This window comes from Echiichthys vipera (genome assembly GCF_963691815.1).
Source record: "Echiichthys vipera genome assembly, chromosome: 15".
Taxonomy (NCBI): Eukaryota; Metazoa; Chordata; class Actinopteri; order Perciformes; family Trachinidae; genus Echiichthys; species Echiichthys vipera.
In genome coordinates this window covers 1,137,829-1,162,714 of record NC_139840.1, presented here as the reverse complement: position 1 = coordinate 1,162,714, position 24,886 = coordinate 1,137,829, and the positions used below count along the sequence as shown (strand labels likewise).

At 45.5% G+C, this 24,886-nt stretch overlaps 1 protein-coding gene across 10 annotated transcripts in view; it reads left to right on the top strand.

Moving 5' to 3' along the window:
* Positions 1-6: 6 nt before the first annotated feature.
* The window catches only part of dlg1b (discs large MAGUK scaffold protein 1b), a 79,168-nt gene continuing 54,288 nt past the window's right edge, over positions 7-24,886 (top strand). For 5 of the 10 annotated variants that reach the window (XM_083928151.1, XM_083928150.1, XM_083928149.1 and 2 more), the window contains exons 1-4: positions 7-497; positions 3,199-3,330; positions 19,133-19,299; positions 22,710-22,781. In XM_083928151.1, the coding sequence (XP_083784277.1) occupies positions 479-497; positions 3,199-3,330; positions 19,133-19,299; positions 22,710-22,781 (390 nt within the window). In that variant the 5' untranslated portion in view covers positions 7-478. The remainder of the gene's footprint in view (positions 498-3,198; positions 3,331-19,132; positions 19,300-22,709; positions 22,782-24,886) is intronic. The other 5 variants (XM_083928147.1, XM_083928155.1, XM_083928153.1 and 2 more) reach the window with 1 other exon arrangement.

The window sequence follows — 24,886 nt, the reverse complement described above, 5'->3', positions numbered from 1 at the left end:
TGCACTTTGAGCTCTTTTATTTTTAATGTTTTTATTGAATCATTTCTGGAATAAGCATCAAAAGAGCCGCCGATCCGATCCCTCCCCTCCGCAGGAGCAGCAGCAGCGGTCGGACCGGGGCTGCGCCGCCGGACACGGAGCCGAAGCACGAACGGACGGTTTCGCGTATGGAGTCTGGCGCACGGCGGTGAATTCGACACTTTCTCCGGTCACTCAGCGCGGTGCACGCCGGGGCAGGGAGCCTCTGTGGCGGGGGAAGCACAGCGCGGAAGAGTCGGTGTCGCGCCGGAGCTTTTTTTTTTGTGTGTGACAGTTAGTTAGTTTGTAAGTTGGTGTCGTCGTGGCGGGGCTTTTCTCCGGTGACAGCGGGCGTTAACCGGCGGATTCACCCGTTAAAAACACCCCCCTGTGTGTGAGGAGTGTATGTGGCGAACACAGAAGTAGCTCCGAGCCGAGCCGAGCCGAGCCAGACCCGACCATGCCAGTGAGAAAGAAAGGTAAGCTAACCCGGCTAACCCCGAGTCACCGCAGCCCAAACATGAAGCCGGACAACAGGCGAACAAACGCGGGTTTAACTCGACACGAACACGAGCTAACACGGGTTAGATCGGCTTAACTGGGCCGTGCCGTGCCAGCCAGGTAAAGTGAGTTAAAGTAGAGCTAGCCCGTTAGCCGCCGATGCTAACCAAGTTGTATATGGGGCAGCTTCTCTGCAGAGCAACTAAAAATAAACTTAATATGAATTAAATATTTACAACCGGCGCCACAGCTTCATCCAAGCAGCTTAGCTCTAAAATATAAATATTAAAAATATTATTTTATATAAAGGACATTTATAAACTTCTGTACTGTTACTTCAATCCTTAAAAAGTGTTAAATTAATAAAGTTTAATGTTATTTTTAGTAGTTTTAATCATCACAGCTTCATTCAAGCAGCTTAGCTTTAAAATATGAATATTACAAATATTATTTTATATAAAGGACATTTATAAACTTCTGTACTGTTACTTTAATCCCTAAAAAGTGTTAAATTAATAAAGTTTAATGTTATTTTTAGTAGTTTTAATCATCACAGCTTTATTTAAGCAGCTTAGCGTTAAAAATATAAATATTACAAATATTATTTTATATTTAGGAGATTTATAAACTTCTGTACTGTTACTTTAATCCCTAAAAAGTGTTAAATTAATAAAGTTTAATGTTATTTTTAGTAGTTTTAACCATCACAGCTTTATTTAAGCAGCTTAGCTTTTAAAATATGAATATTAAAAATATTATTTTATATAAAGGAGATTTAGAAACTTGTGTTCTTTTACTTTTATCCATAAAGTGTTAAATTAATAAAGTTTAATATTATTTTTAGTAGTTTTAATCATCACAGCATGATTCAAGCAGGTTACCTTTAAAAATATAAATATTAAAAATATATTCTTTTATATTTAGGATATTAATATACTTGTGTACTTTTACTTTTATCCTTAAATAAAAGTGTTAAATTGTGTCAATAGTCTGTTTCTCAGGCACTTTTTCTGCAGAACAAGTAAAAAATAAACTCTAAATATTAATGAAATATTTACAAGATTACTTTTTCAGCAGGTTAGCTGTTAAAATATATTTACAATATTAATAATTTAACGTTAATTTTAAAGGTAAACTGTGTCGTAGTCGTTAGGACTTAAAGTTCATCATTATTGCTGTTAAATGTTTTTACTAACATCACTGCATCATTCAGGTAGGACGGTTTTTATATTCTTATATATTTATGATGATATACATACACGTGTGTTTCCATTAAATAGTCATCAGCAACCTAATAATTATTTATTTTATAAAGTTTTAAAGTGTATTTAAACATAATGTAGCTGTGATATAAAGTTGAAATTGAATGTTGTGTTTTCTAAAGTCTTTTTTCGTCACTTATGTTTTTTTTTTTTGTTTAATTGAATTTGTAATTTTACTTTTATTTACAATAACGCTATCAACGTCAACGAGGTTTCACTTAGCTAACATTAGCAGGAAGCTAACGTTAGCCAGTTTAGGTTTCACTTAGCTAACATTATCAAGAAGCTAACGTTAGCCAGTTTAGGTTTCACTTAGCTAACATTATCAAGACGCTAACTTTAGCCAGCTAGCTGTAGCTAAGCTATGCTTCATGGTTCTGGCGTTGCTGCGTATCGTTAGCAGATAAAGTCGTTCTCAAACAGCGAGCTAGCAGGAGTCTGGATGAATCAGCTGACGTCAGCTAGCTAGCAGTTCATCTGCATTAGCAGTGAGCTAACAGTAGCTAACCCCAGCACCGGGGTCTGATCCTGAACCCCAGCACCGGGGTCTGATCCTGAACCCCAGCACCGGGGGTCTGATCCTGAACCCCAGCACCGGGGGTCTGATCCTGAACCCCAGCCCCGGGGTCTGATCCTGAACCCCAGCCCCGGGGGGTCGGATCCTGAACCCCAGCCCCGGGGGGTCGGATCCTGAACCCCAGCCCCGGGGGGTCGGATCCTGAACCCCAGCACCGGGGGTCTGATCCCTCACCATTCCAGGACTCTGCTGCAAAACTTAGAACAGAAGAACAGCATCTTAGCTGCTCTGTTACCATCTCTGTTAGCATTTATGTTGGCTGCTCTCTTAGCATCTCTCTTAGCTGCTCTGTTAGCTACTCTGTTAGCTACTCTGTTAGCTGCTCTGTTAGCATCTCTGTTAGCATCTCTGTTAGCTGCTCTGTTAGCACCTATGTTAGCTGCTCTGTTAGCATCTCTGTTAGCCGTAGAGCTGAAAAGAGGAGTGGGACTCTGCAGCAGAACCTCATAGCGTCCTGAGTCCTTTACAGAGATGTCGGTCCACAGAGCGTCAGAGACGACAGGAAGTGCTGAAGGACACATTTAAGTGACAGAACAACTCGACCACAAACTGGAGATAAAAAACAACCTTTAAATACTTAAGATGGGATCTACAGTTTTAGTTTCAGTGATAAAAACCTGATTCTCGGTGGGGAAAGGCGTCTTTAGCGCTCACTGAGGGGTCGCTGCAGCGCTGAAGCAGCTGTTCGTTCAGACCGGAGCGACGCTGGACTCTGCGGCCGCCGTCACGTCTCAGATCCGTTTACCTTGGCGACAGTGGTGGCCCTGAGTGAACCGCCTGCTCTGCTCTCTCCCTCGTATCCTCACCTCACCTCTGCTTCTGCTTCCTCCTCCCACGCAGACGCACAGCGAGCCCTGCTGCTGCTGGAGGAGTACCGCGCCAAGCTGCGCCACGCCGAGGACCGGCAGCTCCGGCACTCCATCCAGAGGGTCATCGACATCTTCCAGAGCAACCTCTTCCAGGCTCTCATAGGTACCCGCGCCTCTTTCTCACCCGTGTAACCACAGAACAGTCACACACACCTGCATCCACACACACACACACACCTGCATCCACACACACACACACCTGCGTCCACCATCAGAAGCTACACGAGTTAGCGCTTGTTTTTGTTTGTTTTGTTTTTTTAAAAAGGAACAAACACACATTAATTAACAAGAGCCACAAAGTCACGCATGTAAACGTGGCAGATTTATCCGCACAGGCTCATTTTCATCTGCAGGTCGAGCATAAACACAAACAATGGGCACAAACAGTATAAACACAAACAATGGGCGTAAACACAAACAATTGGCATAAACAAACAATGGGCAAAACACGAACAATGAGCATAAACACAAACAATGAGCATAAACACAAACAATGGGCGTAAACACAAACAATGAGCATAAACACAAACAATGGGCATAAACACAAACAATGGGCGTAAACACAAACAATGGGCGTAAACACAAACAATGGGCGTAAACACAAACAATGGGCGTAAACACAAACAATGAGCATAAACACAAACAATGGGCGTAAACACAAACAATGGGCGTAAACACAAACAATGAGCATAAACACAAACAATGGGCGTAAACACAAACAATGGGCGTAAACACAAACAATGGGCGTAAACACAAACAATGGGCGTAAACACAAACAATGGGCGTAAACACAAACAATGGGCATAAACACAAACAATGAGCGTAAACACAAACAATGGGCATAAACACAAACAATGAGCATAAACACAAACAATGGGCATAAACACAAACAATGGGCGTAAACACAAACAATGGGCGTAAACACAAACAATGAGCGTAAACACAAACAATGGGCATAAACACAAACAATGGGCGTAAACACAAACAATGGGCATAAACACAAACAATGGGCATAAACACAAACAATGGGCATAAACACAAACAATGGGCATAAACACAAACAATGGGCATAAACACAAACAATGAGCATAAACACAAACAATGGGCGTAAACACAAACAATGGGCGTAAACACAAACAATGAGCATAAACACAAACAATGGGCGTAAACACAAACAATGGGCGTAAACACAAACAATGAGCATAAACACAAACAATGGGCGTAAACACAAACAATGGGCGTAAACACAAACAATGGGCGTAAACACAAACAATGGGCGTAAACACAAACAATGGGCGTAAACACAAACAATGGGCATAAACACAAACAATGAGCGTAAACACAAACAATGGGCATAAACACAAACAATGAGCATAAACACAAACAATGGGCATAAACACAAACAATGGGCGTAAACACAAACAATGGGCGTAAACACAAACAATGAGCGTAAACACAAACAATGGGCGTAAACACAAACAATGGGCGTAAACACAAACAATGGGCATAAACACAAACAATGGGCATAAACACAAACAATGGGCATAAACACAAACAATGGGCATAAACACAAACAATGAGCATAAACACAAACAATGGGCGTAAACACAAACAATGGGCGTAAACACAAACAATGGGCACAAACACAAACAATGGGCACAAACACAAACAATGGGCACAAACACAAACAATGGGCGTAAACACAAACAATGGGCATAAACACAAACAATGCGCACTAACACAAACAATGGGCGTAAACACAAACAACGGGCACAAACACAAACAATGGGCATAAACACAAACAATGGGCATAAACACAAACATTGGGCATAAACACAAACAATGGGCATAAACAGCATAAACACAAACAATGGGCATAAACACAAACATTGGGCATAAACACAAACATTGGGCATAAACACAAACAATGGGCATAAACAAAAACAATGGGCGTAAACACAAACATTGGGCATAAACACAAACAATGGGCACAAACACAAACAATGGGCGTAAACACAAACAATGAGCATAAACACAAACAATGGGCGTAAACACAAACAATGGGCACAAACACAAACAATGGGCATAAACACAAACAATGGGCATAAACACAAACAATGGGCGTAAACACAAACAATGGGCATAAACACAAACATTGGGCATAAACACAAACAATGGGCATAAACAGCATAAACACAAACAATGGGCATAAACACAAACAATGGGCGTAAACACAAACAATGGGCGTAAACACAAACAATGGGCGTAAACACAAACAATGGGCATAAACACAAACAATGAGCATAAACACAAACAATGGGCATAAACACAAACAATGGGCGTAAACACAAACAATGGGCATAGGTGCAGAAGCTGCAGGTGAGGACAGAGTAAAGCACAATAATCCAGATTACAGCAGCATGTCTGATGTTTGAGTAGTTGTTGTTTTACAGATTTATAAACAGATTTCCAGGATGTGATGTTTATTTGGTCCGAAGCAGAGAATCACTAAGAAGAGTTTGGTTTAGTTTGAATTCATCGTTTTCTTCTGATGATCCAAAGTAAAATTCCTGTTTGTTTCCGCGGCGTCTGGAGGTTTTTGGTTTCCTCCTCCTGTTCCTCTGAGCGAAGCTTCACTCGGTGATAGTTAAAGGAGTTTAAAGACAAACACAGACACTTTGGTGACTTCTGCGTCCGGTGTTGACTCTGGATATTTAAACATGTGGCTCGTCAGCGGTGGCCCCGGGGTCCAGCGCTGCTCTGTCCCGGTGCCGTAAACACCACACGTGCAGACTAAATAACACACTCATGTGTCGTGTGGACCGTCGTGTCACTGCCGACACTTAACGAGCCGCGGGAAGATTCAATTAGAGGTTATCGCTGCAGCTCTTTCCATAAGCAGCTGATCACAAACCTGAAGGACTCTTCTCCTGCTGCTGCAGAGGTTTGCTGTTATTTTTCAGCAGCATTAGTGGTTAAAAAAGACCCTTGAATGCCTTCACCGTGCTGCCCCGAGCTAATCACTGTTAGCCACGTCCGGCTGTTAGCATCTCTCCTGGATTTCTACCTTAATAGTTGTTACAAATGCATTGTGGATGCAAAACCAGCACAAAAAGATGCAAAATGACTAAAAATAGATGCAAAACCAGCACAAAAAGATGCAAAATGACTAAATATAGATGCAAAACCAGCACAAAAAGATGCAAAATGACTAAAAATAGATGCAAAACCACCACAAATGGTTTGCAAAATGACTAAAAATAGATGCAAAACCAGCACAAAAAGATGCAAAATGACTAAAAAAAGATGCAAACCCAGCACAAAAAGATGCAAAATTACTAAAAATAGATGCAAAACCACCATAAAAAGATGCAAAATGACTAAAAATAGATGCAAAACCAGCACAAAAAGATGCAAAATGACTAAAAAAGGATGATTTTGCACAGAATTACCCTTTAAAAACAACAATAATAACATATGAAGCAGTTATTTAAACCAGTGTTGGTGTGAAACTGAAGTCCCCCTGCAGGTGTGTGTGTGTTTTGGGTGACGGCGGCGTGTTGTGGCGCCTTGCCGCCAGCTAACGGGACCGCAGATGAACCGAGACGCTGCTGCAGGGTTAACGGGCGCCGAGCGGCAGGAATGTGGTCGGATCAGTTTGAGTTTCCCAAGACGAGACGATCGCTGCAGAGAAACAGGGTTCAGATGAGTGCGAAGAGCTGAAACCAGTGAACGGCTCTGAGTTCAGTGAGAAACCGTAGAAAATAATCAAACGTGTTCAAAGTGCGTCTGTATCGGTCTATATCTGTGTTTTTATCTGTATCGGTCTATATCTGTGTTTTTAGGTGCATCTGTATCGGTCTATATCTGTGTTTTTAGGTGCGTCTGTATCGGTCTATATCTGTGTTTTTAGGTGCATCTGTATCGGTCTATATCTGTGTTTTTAGGTGCATCTGTATCGGTCTATATCTGTGTTTTTAGGTGCATCTGTATCGGTCTATATCTGTGTTTTTAGGTGCATCTGTATCGGTCTATATCTGTGTGTTTAGGTGCATCTGTATCGGTCTATATCTGTGTTTTTAGGTGCGTCTGTATCTGTCTATATCTGTGTTTTTAGGTGCATCTGTATCGGTCTATATCTGTGTGTTTAGGTGCATCTGTATCGGCCTATATCTGTGTTTTTAGGTGCGTCTGTATCGGTCTATATCTGTGTTTTTATCTGTATTGGTCTATATCTGTGTTTTTAGGTGCATCTGTATCGGTCTATATCTGTGTTTTTAGGTGCATCTGTATCGGTCTATATCTGTGTTTTTAGGTGCATCTGTATCGGTCTATATCTGTGTTTTTAGGTGCATCTGTATCGGTCTATATCTGTGTTTTTAGGTGCATCTGTATCGGTCTATATCTGTGTTTTTAGGTGCATCTGTATCGGTCTATATCTGTGTTTTTAGGTGCATCTGTATCGGTCTATATCTGTGTTTTTAGGTGCATCTGTATCGGTCTATATCTGTGTTTTTAGGTGCATCTGTATCGGTCTATATCTGTGTTTTTAGGTGCGTCTGTATCGGTCTATATCTGTGTTTTTAGGTGCGTCTGTATTGGTCTATATCTGTGTTTTTAGGTGCGTCTGTATCGGTCTATATCTGTGTTTTTAGGAGCATCTGTATCGGTCTATATCTGTGTTTTTAGGTGCGTCTGTATCGGTCTATATCTGTGTTTTTAGGTCCATTCTCTCTCTCTTGAGTACGTTTGAGACTGTAGTTTTGTCTCCGGGCGGCTGGAACGTGCAGCTGATGTCTCATCATATCATTTATAATAAATACCAAACAAAGAGAGTTCAGGTTCTTCCTCTCAGCGTCTTCATCACTAATGGATGGAGATCGTCAGTGTGACCTCTTTTCCTCCCGTTTGCTCTCCCAGCAAAGACAAACACCAGCTGAACACGCTGACTGTTTTAAGAGAGGTGGACGAGACCGCTGTCTCAACCAAGCCCCGCCCACAGCCTCATGTTTGGTCCAATCAGGAAGCTCCAAAAGCGTCAGTTCTCTGAGTGTCCACTAGGGGCAGGTTTCATAACAGAGCAGGCTAGTTTTTATCGGATTGGAGGTTAAAGTTGATGAATAATTAGGGGCGTGGCCTCTTGAGTGACAGCTAGCCTCTGGCCCTCACTTCTCCTCGGAGGCTAGTTGTCAGGATAAGCATCTTTAGCATGCTAACATTAGCATGCTACCTCCGTCATCTGGACCTGGACTGCGGTCGTTCGTGTGGTGGTGTTTCCATAGTAACAAGATGGTTTAGGAAGACACCGTGTTAGCGTTAGCTCTGTTATGCTAATGAAGTAGCCTTGAATCCAGCCTGCTATCTCTGACTCTGTTTTTACAGACCTAAAATTGTAGTTTTTATGTTTTTATTGACCAACAGTCGTAGTATTTATAGACCAACAGTCGTAGTATTTACGGACCAACAGTCGTAGTATTTACGGACCAACAGTCGTAGTATTTACGGACCAACAGTCGTAGTATTTACGGACCAACAGTCGTAGTATTTACGGACCAACAGTAGTAGTATTTACAGACCAACAGTCGTAGTATTTATAAACCAACAGTCGTAGTATTTACGGACCAACAGTCGTAGTATTTATAGACCAAAAGCTGTAGTATTTACGGACCAACAGTCGTAGTATTTATGGACCAACAGTCGTAGTATTTACAGACCAACAGTCGTAGTATTTATAAACCAACAGTCGTAGTATTTATAAACCAACAGTCGTAGTATTTATGGACCAACAGTCGTAGTATTTATAAACCAACAGTCGTAGTATTTACGGACCAACAGTCGTAGTATTTATAGACCAAAAGCTGTAGTATTTATAAACCAACAGTCGTAGTATTTATGGACCAACAGTCGTAGTATTTACGGACCAACAGTCGTAGTATTTACGGACCAACAGTCGTAGTATTTATAGACCAACAGTCGTAGTATTTACGGACCAACGGTCGTAGTATTTATAGACCAACAGTCGTAGTATTTACGGACCAACAGTCGTAGTATTTACGGACCAACGGTCGTAGTATTTATTGACCAACAGTCGTAGTATTTACAGACCAACAGTCGTAGTATTTACGGACCAACAGTCGTAGTATTTACGGACCAACAGTCGTAGTATTTATTGACCAACAGTCGTAGTATTTACAGACCAACAGTCGTAGTATTTACGGACCAACAGTCGTAGTATTTACGGACCAACAGTCGTAGTATTTACGGACCAACAGTCGTAGTATTTACGGACCAACAGTCGTAGTATTTATTGACCAACAGTCGTAGTATTTATTGACCAACAGTCGTAGTATTTACAGACCAACAGTCGTAGTATTTACGGACCAACAGTCGTAGTATTTACGGACCAACAGTCGTAGTATTTACGGACCAACAGTCGTAGTATTTACGGACCAACAGTCGTAGTATTTACGGACCAACAGTCGTAGTATTTACGGACCAACAGTCGTAGTATTTACAGACCAACAGTCGTAGTATTTACGGACCAACAGTCGTAGTATTTACGGACCAACAGTCGTAGTATTTACGGACCAACAGTCGTAGTATTTACGGACCAACAGTCGTAGTATTTACGGACCAACAGTCGTAGTATTTATAGACCAACAGTCGTAGTATTTACGGACCAACAGTCGTAGTATTTACGGACCAACAGTCGTAGTATTTACGGACCAACAGTCGTAGTATTTACGGACCAACAGTCGTAGTATTTACGGACCAACAGTCGTAGTATTTACGGACCAACAGTCGTAGTATTTACGGACCAACAGTCGTAGTATTTACGGACCAACAGTCGTAGTATTTACGGACCAACAGTCGTAGTATTTACGGACCAACAGTCGTAGTATTTACGGACCAACAGTCGTAGTATTTACGGACCAACAGTCGTAGTATTTACGGACCAACAGTCGTAGTATTTACGGACCAACAGTCGTAGTATTTACTGACCAACAGTCGTAGTATTTATAGACCAACAGTCGTAGTATTTATGGACCAACAGTCGTAGTATTTATAGACCAACAGTCGTAGTATTTATAGACCAACAGTCGCAGTATTTATAGACCAACAGTCGTAGTATTTATAGACCAACAGTCGTAGTATTTATAGACCAACAGTCGTAGTATTTATAGACCAACAGTCGTAGTATTTATAGACCAACAGTCGTAGTATTTATGGACCAACAGTCGTAGTATTTACGGACCAACAGTCGTAGTATTTACGGACCAACAGTCGTAGTATTTACGGACCAACAGTCGTAGTATTTACGGACCAACAGTCGTAGTATTTACGGACCAACAGTCGTAGTATTTACGGACCAACAGTCGTAGTATTTACGGACCAACAGTCGTAGTATTTACGGACCAACAGTCGTAGTATTTATAGACCAACAGTCGTAGTATTTACAGACCAACGGTCGTAGTATTTATAGACCAACAGTCGTAGTATTTATAAACCAACAGTCGTAGTATTTATAAACCAACAGTCGTAGTATTTATAGACCAACAGTCGTAGTATTTATGGACCAAATGTCGTAGTATTTATAGACCAAAAGTCGTAGTATTTATAGACCAACAGTCGTAGTATTTATGGACCAAAAGTTGTAGTATTTATGGACCAACAGTCGTAGTATTTATGGACCAACAGTCGTAGTATTTATGGACCAACAGTCGTAGTATTTATGGACCAACAGTCGTAGTATTTATGGACCAACAGTCGTAGTATTTATGGACCAACAGTCGTAGTATTTATAGACCAACAGTCGTAGTATTTATGGACCAACAGTCGTAGTATTTATGGACCAACAGTCGTAGTATTTATGGACCAACAGTCGTAGTATTTATGGACCAACAGTCGTAGTATTTATAGACCAACAGTCGTAGTATTTATGGACCAACAGTCGTAGTATTTATGGACCAACAGTCGTAGTATTTATGGACCAACAGTCGTAGTATTTATGGACCAACAGTCGTAGTATTTATGGACCAACAGTCGTAGTATTTATAGACCAACAGTCGTAGTATTTATAGACCAACAGTCGTAGTATTTATAGACCAACAGTCGTAGTATTTATAGACCAACAGTCGTAGTATTTATAGACCAACAGTCGTAGTATTTATAGACCAACAGTCGTAGTATTTATAGACCAACAGTCGTAGTATTTATAGACCAACAGTCGTAGTATTTATAGACCAACAGTCGTAGTATTTATAGACCAACAGTCGTAGTATTTATAGACCAACAGTCGTAGTATTTATAGACCAACAGTCGTAGTATTTACAGACCAACAGTCGTAGTATTTACGGACCAACAGTCGTAGTATTTATAGACCAACAGTCGTAGTATTTATAGACCAACAGTCGTAGTATTTACGGACCAACAGTCGTAGTATTTATGTTTTAATAAACCATAAGTCAGTGTTTGAGACCCAAAGTCAAAGTATTTTTCCACGTTTTAACAGAGAAAAGTTTCACGTTATCTCTTTATAGTTCTGCTGCAGAGTCACGGTCCGGTCTGACTCCTAGTACCAGATAAAAATAAGGTGTAGTGGAGCCGCCTGCTCCTGTGGCGTGCCTCCGTGTGTCCCGCTGCGTCTGTCATGCTCGCCCGGACGTCCCGGCAGCTTCTGATGAAAAATAGATTTGACTGCCGCACAGTTTCCAATCTGCCAAACCCCCAAAAAGAGATGTCTGCAGCCGGCCGAGCACCGTGTAATCCCTCTGCGGACACGACGATTACCCCCGCTCCATAATCCCACCGCCGCTCATCTACACAGACACAGTTTCTGTTTCTCTGCTGGGTCTTTCTGCTCAGACCGCCGGCCTGATTCCCCTCAGAGAAACAGATGGCATCCATCGAATCTTTCCAATTTCATAAACCAACATTCAGATTTCAGCCCCACAGGTTTGGACGTTACTCTGCTGATCGCTGTCTGAACTCTGCAGGTTTCCACTGAGAGGGGAAGGACTCTGAGATAATGAATCACTGAATGTGGTGAAACAAATGCAAACTTGTGTTAAAACAGTGCAGAACTTTACACACGGACCCCCGGAGAAAAGTGACTGAGCCGAGGACAGTGGTTCGATATAGTGGACTCAGGGCGCCCTCCCACTGTTCCTCCGTCCCGTGCCCCGTGCTTTAGGGTCCTTGCCCCCCCCCTTGCAGGATTATTTTTCGAGTATTGCATAAACGATGTCGTCATAGTATCGTAGCGTGAGTTACTCTGAGTCCTGACGTTACTTTGGTGTTTGAAATGTCATAAATACTGAAGCATTGGCAGAATTGTCCCCTCACAAGTTCCCAGAACTAAAGGTGGCGTCTCCAACCGTCCCACAGCAGAAGACGTCACTGAATCCAGCCTGAAACTCTTCCGTTTAAAGCACTTTGTGTTGGTTTTCAGCAGCAGTTTCTGATGTTTAACCACGGTTTGATCTGGGTTGTTGACCTCAGGGAGTGGTGAGTGTGCGCTGTAAGTGTTATTGTCCTTTATTCTGAATAGGTGTGGTCTTTTATTAGACTTTAGCACAGAAGCTCGTCTGTCAGACTCCGGTCTAACTGGTTAATGTGATCACAGAGAGGCTGCTCTCGTCAGTCACCGGGTCTCTGTCCACTGCCTTTAATTCAATCCTGAAGGTCAGAAATAACAAGTGAACTAGAGACGATTACGGTCTTGTGATCTTTTTGTCCTTTGTGTAAAGTCATAGCTAACACATGCAGTGACTAAAAAGGGAGCAACACGTGTGTTTGGAAAGGCTTTTATTTTCTTGTGTGGACTTAATTTCATCTATAAAAGTTCTGGTAATCATGAACAAAAGTCAAAGTGTTAAAGACCAAAAAACATAGTATTTGTAGATGAAAAGTCGTAGCGTTCAAGACCAAAAGTCGTAGTGTTGGGGACCCAAAGTCGTAGTGTTGGGGACCCAAAGTCGTAGTGTTGGGGACCCAAAGTCGTAGTGTTGGAGACCCAAAGTCGTAGTGTTGGGGACCCAAAGTCGTAGTGTTGGGGACCCAAAGTCGTAGTGTTGGGGACCCAAAGTCGTAGTGTTGGGGACCCAAAGTCGTAGTGTTGGGGACCCAAAGTCGTAGTGTTGGAGACCCAAAGTCGTAGTGTTGGGGACCCAAAGTCGTAGTGTTGGGGACCCAAAGTCGTAGTGTTGGGGACCCAAAGTCGTAGTGATGGAGACCCAAAGTCGTAGTGTTGGGGACCCAAAGTCGTAGTGTTGGGGACCCAAAGTCGTAGCGTTGGAGACCCAAAGTCGTAGCGTTGGAGACCCAAAGTCGTAGCGTTGGAGACCCAAAGTCGTAGCGTTCGAGCCCCAAAGTCGTAGCGTTCGAGCCCCAAAGTCGTAGCGTTGGAGACCCAAAGTCGTAGCGTTGGAGACCCAAAGTCGTAGCGTTGGAGACCCAAAGTCGTAGCGTTTGAGACCCAAAGTCGTAGCGTTTGAGACCCAAAGTCGTAGCGTTTGAGACCCAAAGTCGTAGCGTTTGAGACCCAAAGTCGTAGCGTTTGAGGCCCAAAGTCGTAGCGTTCGAGGCCCAAAGTCGTAGCGTTCGAGGCCCAAAGTCGTAGCGTTCGGGACCCAAAGTCGTAGCGTTGGAGACCCAAAGTCGTAGCGTTGGAGGCCCAAAGTCGTAGCGTTGGAGGCCCAAAGTCGTAGCGTTGGAGGTCCAAAGTCGTAGCGTTGGAGACCCAAAGTCGTAGCGTTGGAGACCCAAAGTCGTAGCGTTGGAGCCCCAAAGTCGTAGCGTTGGAGACCCAAAGTCGTAGCGTTGGAGACCCAAAGTCGTAGCGTTGGAGCCCCAAAGTCGTAGCGTTGGAGCCCCAAAGTCGTAGCGTTGGAGCCCCAAAGTCGTAGCGTTGGAGCCCCAAAGTCGTAGCGTTGGAGCCCCAAAGTCGTAGCGTTGGAGACCCAAAGTCGTAGCGTTGGAGGCCCAAAGTTGTAGCGTTTGAGACCCAAAGTCGTAGCGTTTGAGACCCAAAGTCGTAGCGTTGGAGACCCAAAGTCGTAGCGTTGGAGACCCAAAGTCGTAGCGTTTGAGGCCCAAAGTCGTACTGACAGTGGACTAACTGTAAAAAGATCTTAAATATCGACTTTGTGGATTTACAGTTTCTCTATTTTGCATTTGAACATGATGATGTCAGATGATTAATCACTTCATAATCGTAAAAGAATAAGTCCAGATGAGCAAAGAGTAGAAAATAAAAAGACTTTCTTGTGATTTAAATGAAAAGTATCTTGTAAGTCACAGAAATACACATTTGACCTTAGTGTAAAACATTATCAACTCATTCAAATAGTTTTTATTTCCTGAAGAGACGAATCCAACGCTCAGCATAGTTGTTTCTCTGTCTCTCTCCATGAACCGCCAAAATAAAATACTACTTTACTGACCGCAGTTCTGTGGTGGGCAGCGCCAAACGATCGTGACCCGAGGCACCGGCCACCAGCTGTAAAAGGAAGAATAAGCGCCTCTGTTCTCCGACAGAACCACGGCTCACAGTGGTGTTTTCAGTCCACAGTGTCAGTGTGTCCATTGTTATTCTGGTGATAATGACGTTAAACCGTTTGAGACGTACAGTAACAGGATTTAATGTTCAACATGAACCCAAAGAAGTCTCACGTCACAGTGAACTCACCTGCCAGAGCGTGGAAATGCCTCAGATCGGTTTGAGCAGCAGGGTTCTCGTTGGATTATTGACATAATCTAGAGATTAAATTTAAAGATCAGAGGATCACCAAAGTTAATACAGTTCATCTGGAGGGGACCATGCATGATGAACCACATTCACTCACAATCCATCCCATAATGGAGACGTTTGAGTCTGGAGAGACAGACAGATCCACGCTGCCGCGGCTACAAACACAGAATTAATACAGTTATGAAGAGAGAAGAGGCGACGAGACAGGAGGTATTTTTAGGTTTCAGGTTCTATTTTCAGCCTCAGTCAAAGACTTTTACACAACGGTCGAGATCAGTGAGAAATCTTTGTTTCCAGTGATTTTGCTGACAACTTTCTCAGCAAAGTGTCAGTTTTGTTTCAGCGTTCAGTGCAAAATATAAAATATAAATAGGGATATACATCTGACGTGACCCGTCTGACTTTATTTATGATCACGTCCAAGTGTTCAAAGACCGAAGGTTTGTGTTCAAAGACCAAAGGTTTGTGTTTTGAGACCCAAAGTCGTACCGTTGGAGACCCAAAGTCGTAGCGTTCGAGCCCCAAAGTCGTAGTGTTGGAGACCCAAAGTCGTAGTGTTGGAGACCCAAAGTCGTAGTGTTGGAGACCCAAAGTCGTAGTGTTGGAGACCCAAAGTCGTAGTGTTGGAGACCCAAAGTCGTAGTGTTGGAGACCCAAAGTCGTAGCGTTGGAGACCAAAGTCGTAGCGTTGGAGACCCAAAGTCCTAGCGTTGGAGACCCAAAGTCGTAGCGTTGGAGACCCAAAGTCGTAGCGTTGGAGACCCAAAGTCGTAGCGTTGGAGGCCCAAAGTCGTAGTGTTGGAGACCCAAAGTCGTAGCGTTGGAGACCCAAAGTCCTAGCGTTGGAGACCCAAAGTCCTAGCGTTGGAGACCCAAAGTTGTAGCGTTGGAGACCCAAAGTCGTAGCGTTGGAGACCCAAAGTCGTAGCGTTCGAGCCCCAAAGTCGTAGCGTTCGAGACCCAAAGTCGTAGCGTTTGAGACCCAAAGTCGTAGCGTTTGAGACCCAAAGTCGTAGCGTTTGAGACCCAAAGTCGTAGCGTTTGAGACCCAAAGTCGTAGCGTTGGAGACCCAAAGTCGTAGCGTTGGAGACCCAAAGTCGTAGCGTTGGAGACCAAAAGTCGTAGTTTTACAGTTAAAAGTAGTATTTTAATGCCAAAGGCAGCAAAAGGAAGTAGGATAATTTCTCCCTTGTCTTAAATGAACCTCCTGCAGCTCTGGTGCAGAACTGTCACTGAACACAAACCAGCACAGCGGCTTTAACGTCACCGTCAGAATCACAGAGTGGCGTTTGCTGAGTCGCTCCACGTGGCGCTGAGGCAGCGTCACTGACACATGATGGGCTTTGATTTCCTCTTTCCCACCAATGGAAAGCGTCTCGCTGACGACAGAAGCGATCGTAAAAGGTTCACGGGTGCTTGTTTGTGTTTGGACCCAGAAATACTGTTAAACGCAAACTGGGGCGTTCCTGAAAACCACAGTTTGAGCTCAGAATATTTGGACATTTGTGTCGTTTATCTTCATCAAATGTTCCGATTCTGTTTTGGTGAAAGTGAATTGTTCTTCGTTGCTTTCCTCTGCGTCTCTGCAGCTCTCTGACTTCCCTCTCTGGTGTGTTTGAATAAAGCAGCGTCTCCGTCTCGCTGTGAGTTAAAGCTGGACTCTGACAGCTGATCAGATTTAAACGCCGGTAGCTGCAGTGATACTCGGCGAGGAGCTGTTGAAGTGTTGATCCTGATGCTTTATGGGAAAACATCTGTGCCGCTCAGCCGCCAAACCACCGAGCCAAAGAAAGCCCCGGTTATTTTCGATCCCCGCAGAAATAAAATCACATGTCGGCCGCGACCGCCGGCTGGAAGCTTTTTATAATCCCGGCCTCACGTAGAGCCACTGAAGTCTTCACTGCTCAGACAAATCAATCAACCTGTCAATCAGGACAAAGTGTCCCCTGGAGAGAAACCCGATCAGCGTACGGACACTTCCCCAAAGGGGTGAGGACGGGGGAGTCCAGGGGGGACGGCGGGTCAACAGACGGCACAGAAGCTCACGCAGACACCAAGAGTTTGTGTTTGAGACCAAAAGTTTTACTGTTTCAAGACCCAAAGTTGCCGTATTTTGAGACCCAAAGTTTTAGTGTTTCGAGACCAGAAGTTGCTGTGGTTAGAGACCAAAAGTTGCCGTGGTTAGAGACCAGAAGTTGCTGTGGTTAGAGACCAAAAGTTGCCGTGGTTAGAGACCAGAAGTTGCTGTGGTTAGAGACCAAAAGTTGCCGTGGTTAGAGACCAGAAGTTGCTGTGGTTAGAGACCAAAAGTTGCCGTGGTTTGAGACCCAAAGTTGCCGTGTTTTGAGACCCGAAGTTGCCGTGTTTTGAGACCCAAAGTTGCCGTGTTTAGAGACCCAAAGTTGCCGTGTTTTGAGACCCGAAGTTGCTGTGTTTTGAGACCCAAAGTTGCCGTGTTTAGAGACCCAAAGTTGCCGTGTTTAGAGACCCAAAGTTGCCGTGTTTTGAGACCCAAAGTTGCTGTGGTTAGAGACCAAAAGTTGCCCTGGTTAGAGACCAGAAGTTGCTGTGGTTAGAGACCAAAAGTTGCCGTGGTTAGAGACCAAAAGTTGCCGTGGTTAGAGACCAAAAGTTGCCGTGGTTAGAGACCAAAAGTTGCCGTGGTTAGAGACCATAACTTGCCGTGTTTTGAGGCCCAAAGTTGCCGTGTTTTGAGATCAAAAGTTGCCGTGGTTAGAGACCAAAAGTTGCCGTTGTTAGAGACCAAAAGTTGCCGTGTTTTGAGACCCAAAGTTGCCGTGATTTGAGACCCAAAGTTGCCGTGATTTGAGACCCAAAGTTGCCGTGGTTAGAGACCCAAAGTTGCCGTTGTTAGAGACCCAAAGTTGCCGTGTTTTTATTACTAAAGTGAAGTTTGTTTATCGTGCATCATCCGGAGTCCACTCTTGTTTGTTTGTTGTTGTTTGTGCTGTGGACGCCACGCGATGCCGTAACCTGATGATGTGTCTGAACAGCTGCGGCTGACCTTTAATGACCCTGCTGAGCCTCCGCTGCAGGATTCATCGTGTCCGACGGCGAGCGGCGTCTGATATCTGTGATGAGAGCGTCTGAAATGTTCACACCAACCTCACAGAGAAACAGGAAGTGACTGCATTTAGATCATCTTTTTTTTTTATAGCTCAGAGGGAGTTACAGCGTACACACACACACACACACACGCACAAACGCACACAGGCACGCACACACGCACACACACGCGCACACACACCGTAGTCTTTCTAACCCTGCACGTCCATTTAAATGAATAGAAAACCCCGGGGGTCGTGTCCCTGTGTCATGAACGTTTCTGAGAACAACACAGAGAGCAGGGACCCGAATGCAGACACGGAAACTTAGGGCGCCCTCCCACTGTGCCTCCGTCACAGGTTAGAGCGCCCTCCCACTGTTCCTCCGTCCCGTGCCCCGTGCTTTAGGGTCCTTGTCCCCCCCTCCAGGCCCGTTTGTACTCACACTACCTGGGCCTCGGAGAATGCTTCTTGCTGCCTATACGTCATCACGCCGTAACACGTCACACGCATTGATGACGTCATGGCGATGCGTGGCTTTGTTTCCAGATCTTTCCGTAGACCTCGGAGTTTTTGTGCGTCTTGTCGACTGTTTTTGAATCTTTTCATCGACCAAATCTGCAGTAAACACTCCACCTCCGCATCACACCAACGTGAACCTTTCACCGCCATTGTTTGAAATGTCCGCGCATGGTCCCTCCTTCTTTTTTCTACGTCCCAACAGGCGCACAGGAAATGACCTCAGAACCGCCGTAGGCCTCGTGCTCGTGCACGTGCGCACGCTCGTGCTCGTACACGTGCAAACATGCTTTACTAAAGCCCACCTCTCCCAAACGGGCCGTGGACGGCAAGCGTGACGCTCCTAGACGTGGTACGGTTGCTCAAAGACACATTGGTTATCGATGTCGTTGTTCTTCTGCTTCCTCTCTCTTTGTATTTAAGCTGAATAAACTCAGATCATGTTTGACTTCTTCCCTTTTGTCCAAAAACCAAGTTCAGAAACTTTTCATCACCTTGAACGTTCTTGAATTTTCCGTCTTTGTTCGTTTGGTTAAAAAAAGCGTCTCTGTTCCTTTTGTCGTCTCAGATATCCAGGAATTCTACGAAGTGACCTTATTGGACAGTCAGAGGTGGGTGGAGTCTTCCAAGGCGGCGGCGGACCCCATGGCGCCCGTCCACCTGTGGGACTTCTCCAGCCTCCAGAGCACAACGGTGACCTCGGACACGCTGCCCAGCCTTAGCACCAGCATCGAGGTAAGAGAAGGTTTCTGCGTCTGCACCTGTGAAAACGGAGAAAGATTAAGAATAGATGAAAACGTGAGCGATGACGACTGAAGCTGGGTTTGATAGAAACGGCTTCGGCCCCCTGTGGAGCTCAGCACGCCGCTCCTGTCCCACGGAGGGTTGACGGCGCCGTCATCGGCCTCTCTAAGGCCCCGACGGCGAGCACCTTTTACTCATTTGTGACAGAAATAGATGTGAAGTGTAAACTGTGTTGTCTTTGTGTGCTGTGAAACGACCGCTGCGAGCGTCTGCGAGCGTCTGCGAGCGTGCAGCGCTTCACGGGCCCGTTAACCCGTTCACTTCTCCCTCGTGACTCTGCGAGCGAACACGTCGAGAACCTGTTCTTCAGCTGTTCAGTGAGTTTCCTGTTCACGTCACGACATCGACAGCTCCTTCCTGTTCTCCGCCTTCTGTCTTCTGTGCGTCCTCTGCGTCCGTCTCCTCCGTATTTCTGTCCGTACCCTGAAAGCTGACGGATGCGTACAGATACGGAGCAAACGCTGCAGTACCACCTGAAACCGTGGGGGCAGCGTCGAGCACCGTGAACATCAGGAGCGAGCGAGTCATCGAAGCCCCGACGGACGTCCTGAAACACTGACAGAGACGTCGGTCGTCACTTTGTCTCATCTGTCAAACCAACGTGTGGAATTCTCCGTCCACACTCTGGGACGTCTTTAGCGTCTCACAGACCACCGCCGTCTACAACGCTGCCGCCATTTTGACTCAGGACGCTTCTCTCCTCCATCGCCTCCATCTTTGTTGGGGTCAAACTTTACTGGAGGAACTTTTAAACGTGAGCGACGCCCTCTAGAGGAAGTTTGGATCAACGTCCGTTCTGACATTTTAAAACTTTCAAACGTTTCTGGAATCAAATGATGTTTTTTAAAACAAACAAAATGGAGTCTTGTTGTTGTTGTTGTTGTTGTTGTTGTTGTGTCTCAGGACAGTGTGAGGGAAGAACGTGTAACTGCTTTGGGAATCGCAGCGTTGGCAGATGATGTTTGTACTCAGGTTGGACAGGAAATGGGGGGGGGAGGGTCCGAGTGGAACCAGGTCTGCTGCGGCGCGGACTTATAGCCCCTGCGTGTGCGGCGCCTGCTCTCCCGGGTCAGCTCCGGGCGCTTCATGCTTGCGTATGTTGAGGTTGTGTCAGCGCTCGTGTAACGGACACTGGAGCGGATTTCTGTCTCATATAAATGGAAGGACATGAACGTGAACAGTCGAGGCAGGAAGTCGGATCATAATTGGTCCTTTAGTGGGAACGAGTCAAAGGTCGGGATTCAGACGTTGTTGAGTCGTTCTGCAGATTTGATCCGCTGCAGCGTTCACGGCGTTCACATACTTTTGTCCATGTGTGTGTTTCTTTCCTTCTTCACTTTTGGTCCTTAAGGGCGCACTCCCACTGTGCCTCTGTCCCGTGCCCCAGCACGTGTCACGGCTAAAGTCTGGTTCCTTTGACCAGTGTGAGTGCAACCGTACCACGTCTAGGAGCGGCACGCTTGCCGTCCACGGCCCGTTTGGGAGAGGTGGGCTTTAGTAAAGCACGTTTGCACGTGTACGAGCACGAGCGTGCGCACGTGTACGAGCACGAGGCCTACGGCGGTTCTGAGGTCATTTCCTGTGCGCCTGTTGGGACGTAGAAAAAAGAAGGAGGGACCATGCGCGGACATTTCAAACAATGGCGGTGAAAGGTTCACGTTGGTGTGATGCGGAGGTGGAGTGTTTACTGCAGATTTGGTCGATGAAAAGATTCAAAAACCGTCGACAAGACGCACAAAAACTCCGAGGTCTACGGAAAGATTTGGAAACAAAGCCACGCATCGCCATGACGTCATCAATGCGTGTGACGTGTTACGGCGTGATGACGTATAGGCAGCAAGAAGCATTCTCCGAGGCCCAGGTAGTGTGAGTACAAACGGGCCTGGAGGGGGGGACAAGGACCCTAAAGCACGGGGCACGGGACGCACGCACAGTGGGAGGGCGCCCTGAGTGTTCAGACTTTAGGTCTCGGGTCAGAGGAAGGATCATAATTGAGCATCGAGTCGATGAAACGGAGTCAAAAGTCTCTGATGCGTTGACGGCGTCCACACACTTTTGTCCGTGTGTTTGATTCTTTCTTCATCTCTGGAGTAAAAACAGTTTATTTTTAGTGTGAAAGGTAAAAACTGTGGTAAAACGACAGCAGAGTCAAAGGCAGCGACGTGTCGTCCGTGCTCAGATCTCTTCCGTCTCTTCTCTTAATCTCAGTTTATGGGATTATTCAGAAACTGGAAAATAATCCACAGAATGTTGTTTTTTTTCTGCTTCAGATTGAAATTGATTTTCTGACGCTGACCTTTGTGGAGCAAACGGACGCAAGCAGCTGCTGTCTGCAGCCGAATAATGATATTACTGTTATTATAGTTATTGTTATTGTTGTTGGACACACAGAGGGTAAAGAATAGAACAATAACTGCATTTATTAGTGTTTGAATTTATATTTTTCATTTTTATTCAACGTATTTAACCTCCAAATAAATTTAGATCACACACACACACACACACACACACACACACACACACACACACACACACACACACACAGACACACACAGAGACACACACACACACACACACACACACACACAGAGACACACACACACACACACACACACACACACACACACAGACACACAGAGACACACACACACACAAACACACACACACACAGACAGAGACACACACACAGACAGAGACACACTTTTGTCTGGAAACACTACAACTCTCAGGTGTGGAAAGGCTCTCCGACAAAAGGTACACTTAGCGCGCCCTCCCACTGTGCCTCCGTCCCGTGCCCCGTGCTTTAGGGTCCTTGTCCCCCCCTCCAGGCCCGTTTGTACTCACACTACCTGGGCCTCGGAGAATGCTTCTTGCTGCCTATACGTCATCAGGCCGTAACACGTCACACGCATTGATGACGTCATGGCGATGCGTGGCTTTGTTTCCAGATCTTTCCGTAGGCCTTGTGCTCGTACACGTGCGCACGCTCGTGCTCGTACACGTGCAAACGTGCTTTACTAAAGCCCACCTCTCCCAAACGGGCCGTGGACGGCAAGCGTGCCGCTCCTAGACGTGGTACGGTTGCACTCACACTGGTCAAAGGAACCAGACTTTAGCCGTGACACGTGCTGGGGCACGGTACGGAGTCACAGTGGGAGGGGGCCCTAAGGACGAATCAGTGTAATGAGGAAACTCAAACTGTCCGATTGTGTCTAACTTTTGTTTCACAGCCGCTCAAATGTCTCAGACGCCTCAGACTCAGCGTCGTGTGCGGATCCTTGTTTTATTGAACTCCTTCTCTTTCTTTCCTCTCTGATCGTAAACGCACCTCGTTGTCGTAGGACTCCCCCCTCCTTAATGAAATCCTGCACACGTTGGCGCACGCCAAACGCCCGCCCGGCGCCGACGCACAAGTAAGTACGGGACGCCTGCTGTTGGTGTGGGGGTGGGGGGTCGGTGTCGTCCACCCTCGCTGCATGTCCCATCCAGTCCTCGTGTGCTTTGGATCATCGGAGGGGGGCGGGGGGCTGGTCTGGGTTCAGGGGTCAGGTCGGCCTGGTCTGGGTCCGGGTTCAGGGGTCAGGTCGGCCTGGTCTGGGTCCGGGTTCAGGGGTCAGGTCGGCCTGGTCTGGGTCCGGGTTCAGGGGTCAGGTCGGCCTGGTCTGGGTCCGGGTTCAGGGGTCAGGTCGGCCTGGTCTGGGTCCGGGTTCAGGGGTCAGGTCGGCCTGGTCTGGGTCCGGGTTCAGGGGTCAGGTCGGCCTGGTCTGGGTCCGGGTTCAGGGGTCAGGTCGGCCTGGTCTGGGTCTGGGTTCAGGGGTCAGGTCGGCCTGGTCTGGGTCCGGGTTCAGGGGTCAGGTCGGCCTGGTCTGGGTCCGGGTTCAGGGGTCAGGTCGGCCTGGTCTGGGTCCGGGTTCAGGGGTCAGGTCGGCCTGGTCTGGGTCCGGGTTCAGGGGTCAGGTCGGCCTGGTCTGGGTCCGGGTTCAGGGGTCAGGTCGGCCTGGTCTGGGTCCGGGTTCAGGGGTCAGGTCGGCCTGGTCTGGGTCCGGGTTCAGGGGTCAGGTCGGCCTGGTCTGGGTCCGGGTTCAGGGGTCAGGTCGGCCTGGTCTGGGTCCGGGTTCAGGGGTCAGGTCGGCCTGGTCTGGGTCTGGGTTCAGGGGTCAGGTCGGCCTGGTCTGGGTCCGGGTTCAGGGGTCAGGTCGGCCTGGTCTGGGTCCGGGTTCAGGGGTCAGGTCGGCCCTGACGGCCTCAGGGTGTCGCTGAATTCCTGAATTCCTGAAAGAACCACAGCGACACGTTGATGCAGTTTGGGCCGGGTCCGGGGTCCAGGGTTCAGGGTCATTGTGCTTCATTGTTTGGTTCATGGTTCATGGTTCAGGGTTCATGGTTCATGGTTCAGGGCTCATGGGTTCAGGGTTCAGGGCTCATGGGTCCAGGGTTCAGGGTTCAGGGTCATTGTGCTTCATTGTTTGGTTCATGGTTCCGGGTTCATGGCTCATGAGTCCAGGGCCCAGGGTCCAGGGCTCATGGGTTATGGGTTATGGGTTCAGGGTTCAGGGCTCAGGGTCATCGTGCTTCATTCATGTGGTGTCGGGTCTGAGTCTGGTTCTGGTTCTGGTTTGGATCTTTGGAGAAACTCTTGTTCTGTGTTTGTTTCATCTCATCTCCATGTTTCTGACGTGTTGAACGGAGTCAATGATATTCAATGACTATTAAAGGATATTCAATGACTTTAAAAGGATATTCAATGACTATTAAAGGATATTCAATGACTATAAAAGGATATTCAATGACTATTAAAGGATATTCAATGACTATTAAAGGATATTCAATGACTATTAAAGGATATTCAATGACTATTAAAGGATATTCAATGACTATTAAAGGATATTCAATGACTATTAAAGGATATTCAATGACTCAATGACTATAAAAGGATATTCAATGACTTTAAAAGGATATTCAATAACTTTAAAAGGATATTCAATGACTTTAAAAGGATATTCAATAACTTTAAAAGGATATTCAATGACTTTAAAAGGATATTCAATGACTATTAAAGGATATTCAATGACTTTAAAAGGATATTCAATAACTATTAAATGATATTCAATGACTTTAAAAGGATAGTCAATGACTATTAAAGGATATTCAATGACTATTAAAGGATATTCAATGACTTTCCAGGATATTCAATGACTTTCCAGGATATTCAATGACTTTAAAAGGATATTCAATGACTTTAAAAGGATATTCAATGACTTTCCAGGATATTCAATGACTTTAAAAGGATATTCAATGACTTTAAAAGGATATTCAATGACTATTAAAGGATATCCAATGACTTTAAAGGATATTCAATGACTTTAAAAGGATATTCAATGACTTTCCAGGATATTCAATGACTATTAAAGGATGTTCAATGACTTTCCAGGATATTCAATGACTATAAAAGGATATTCAATGACTTTAAAAGGATATTCAATGACTTGAAAAGGATATTAAATGACTTGAAAAGGAT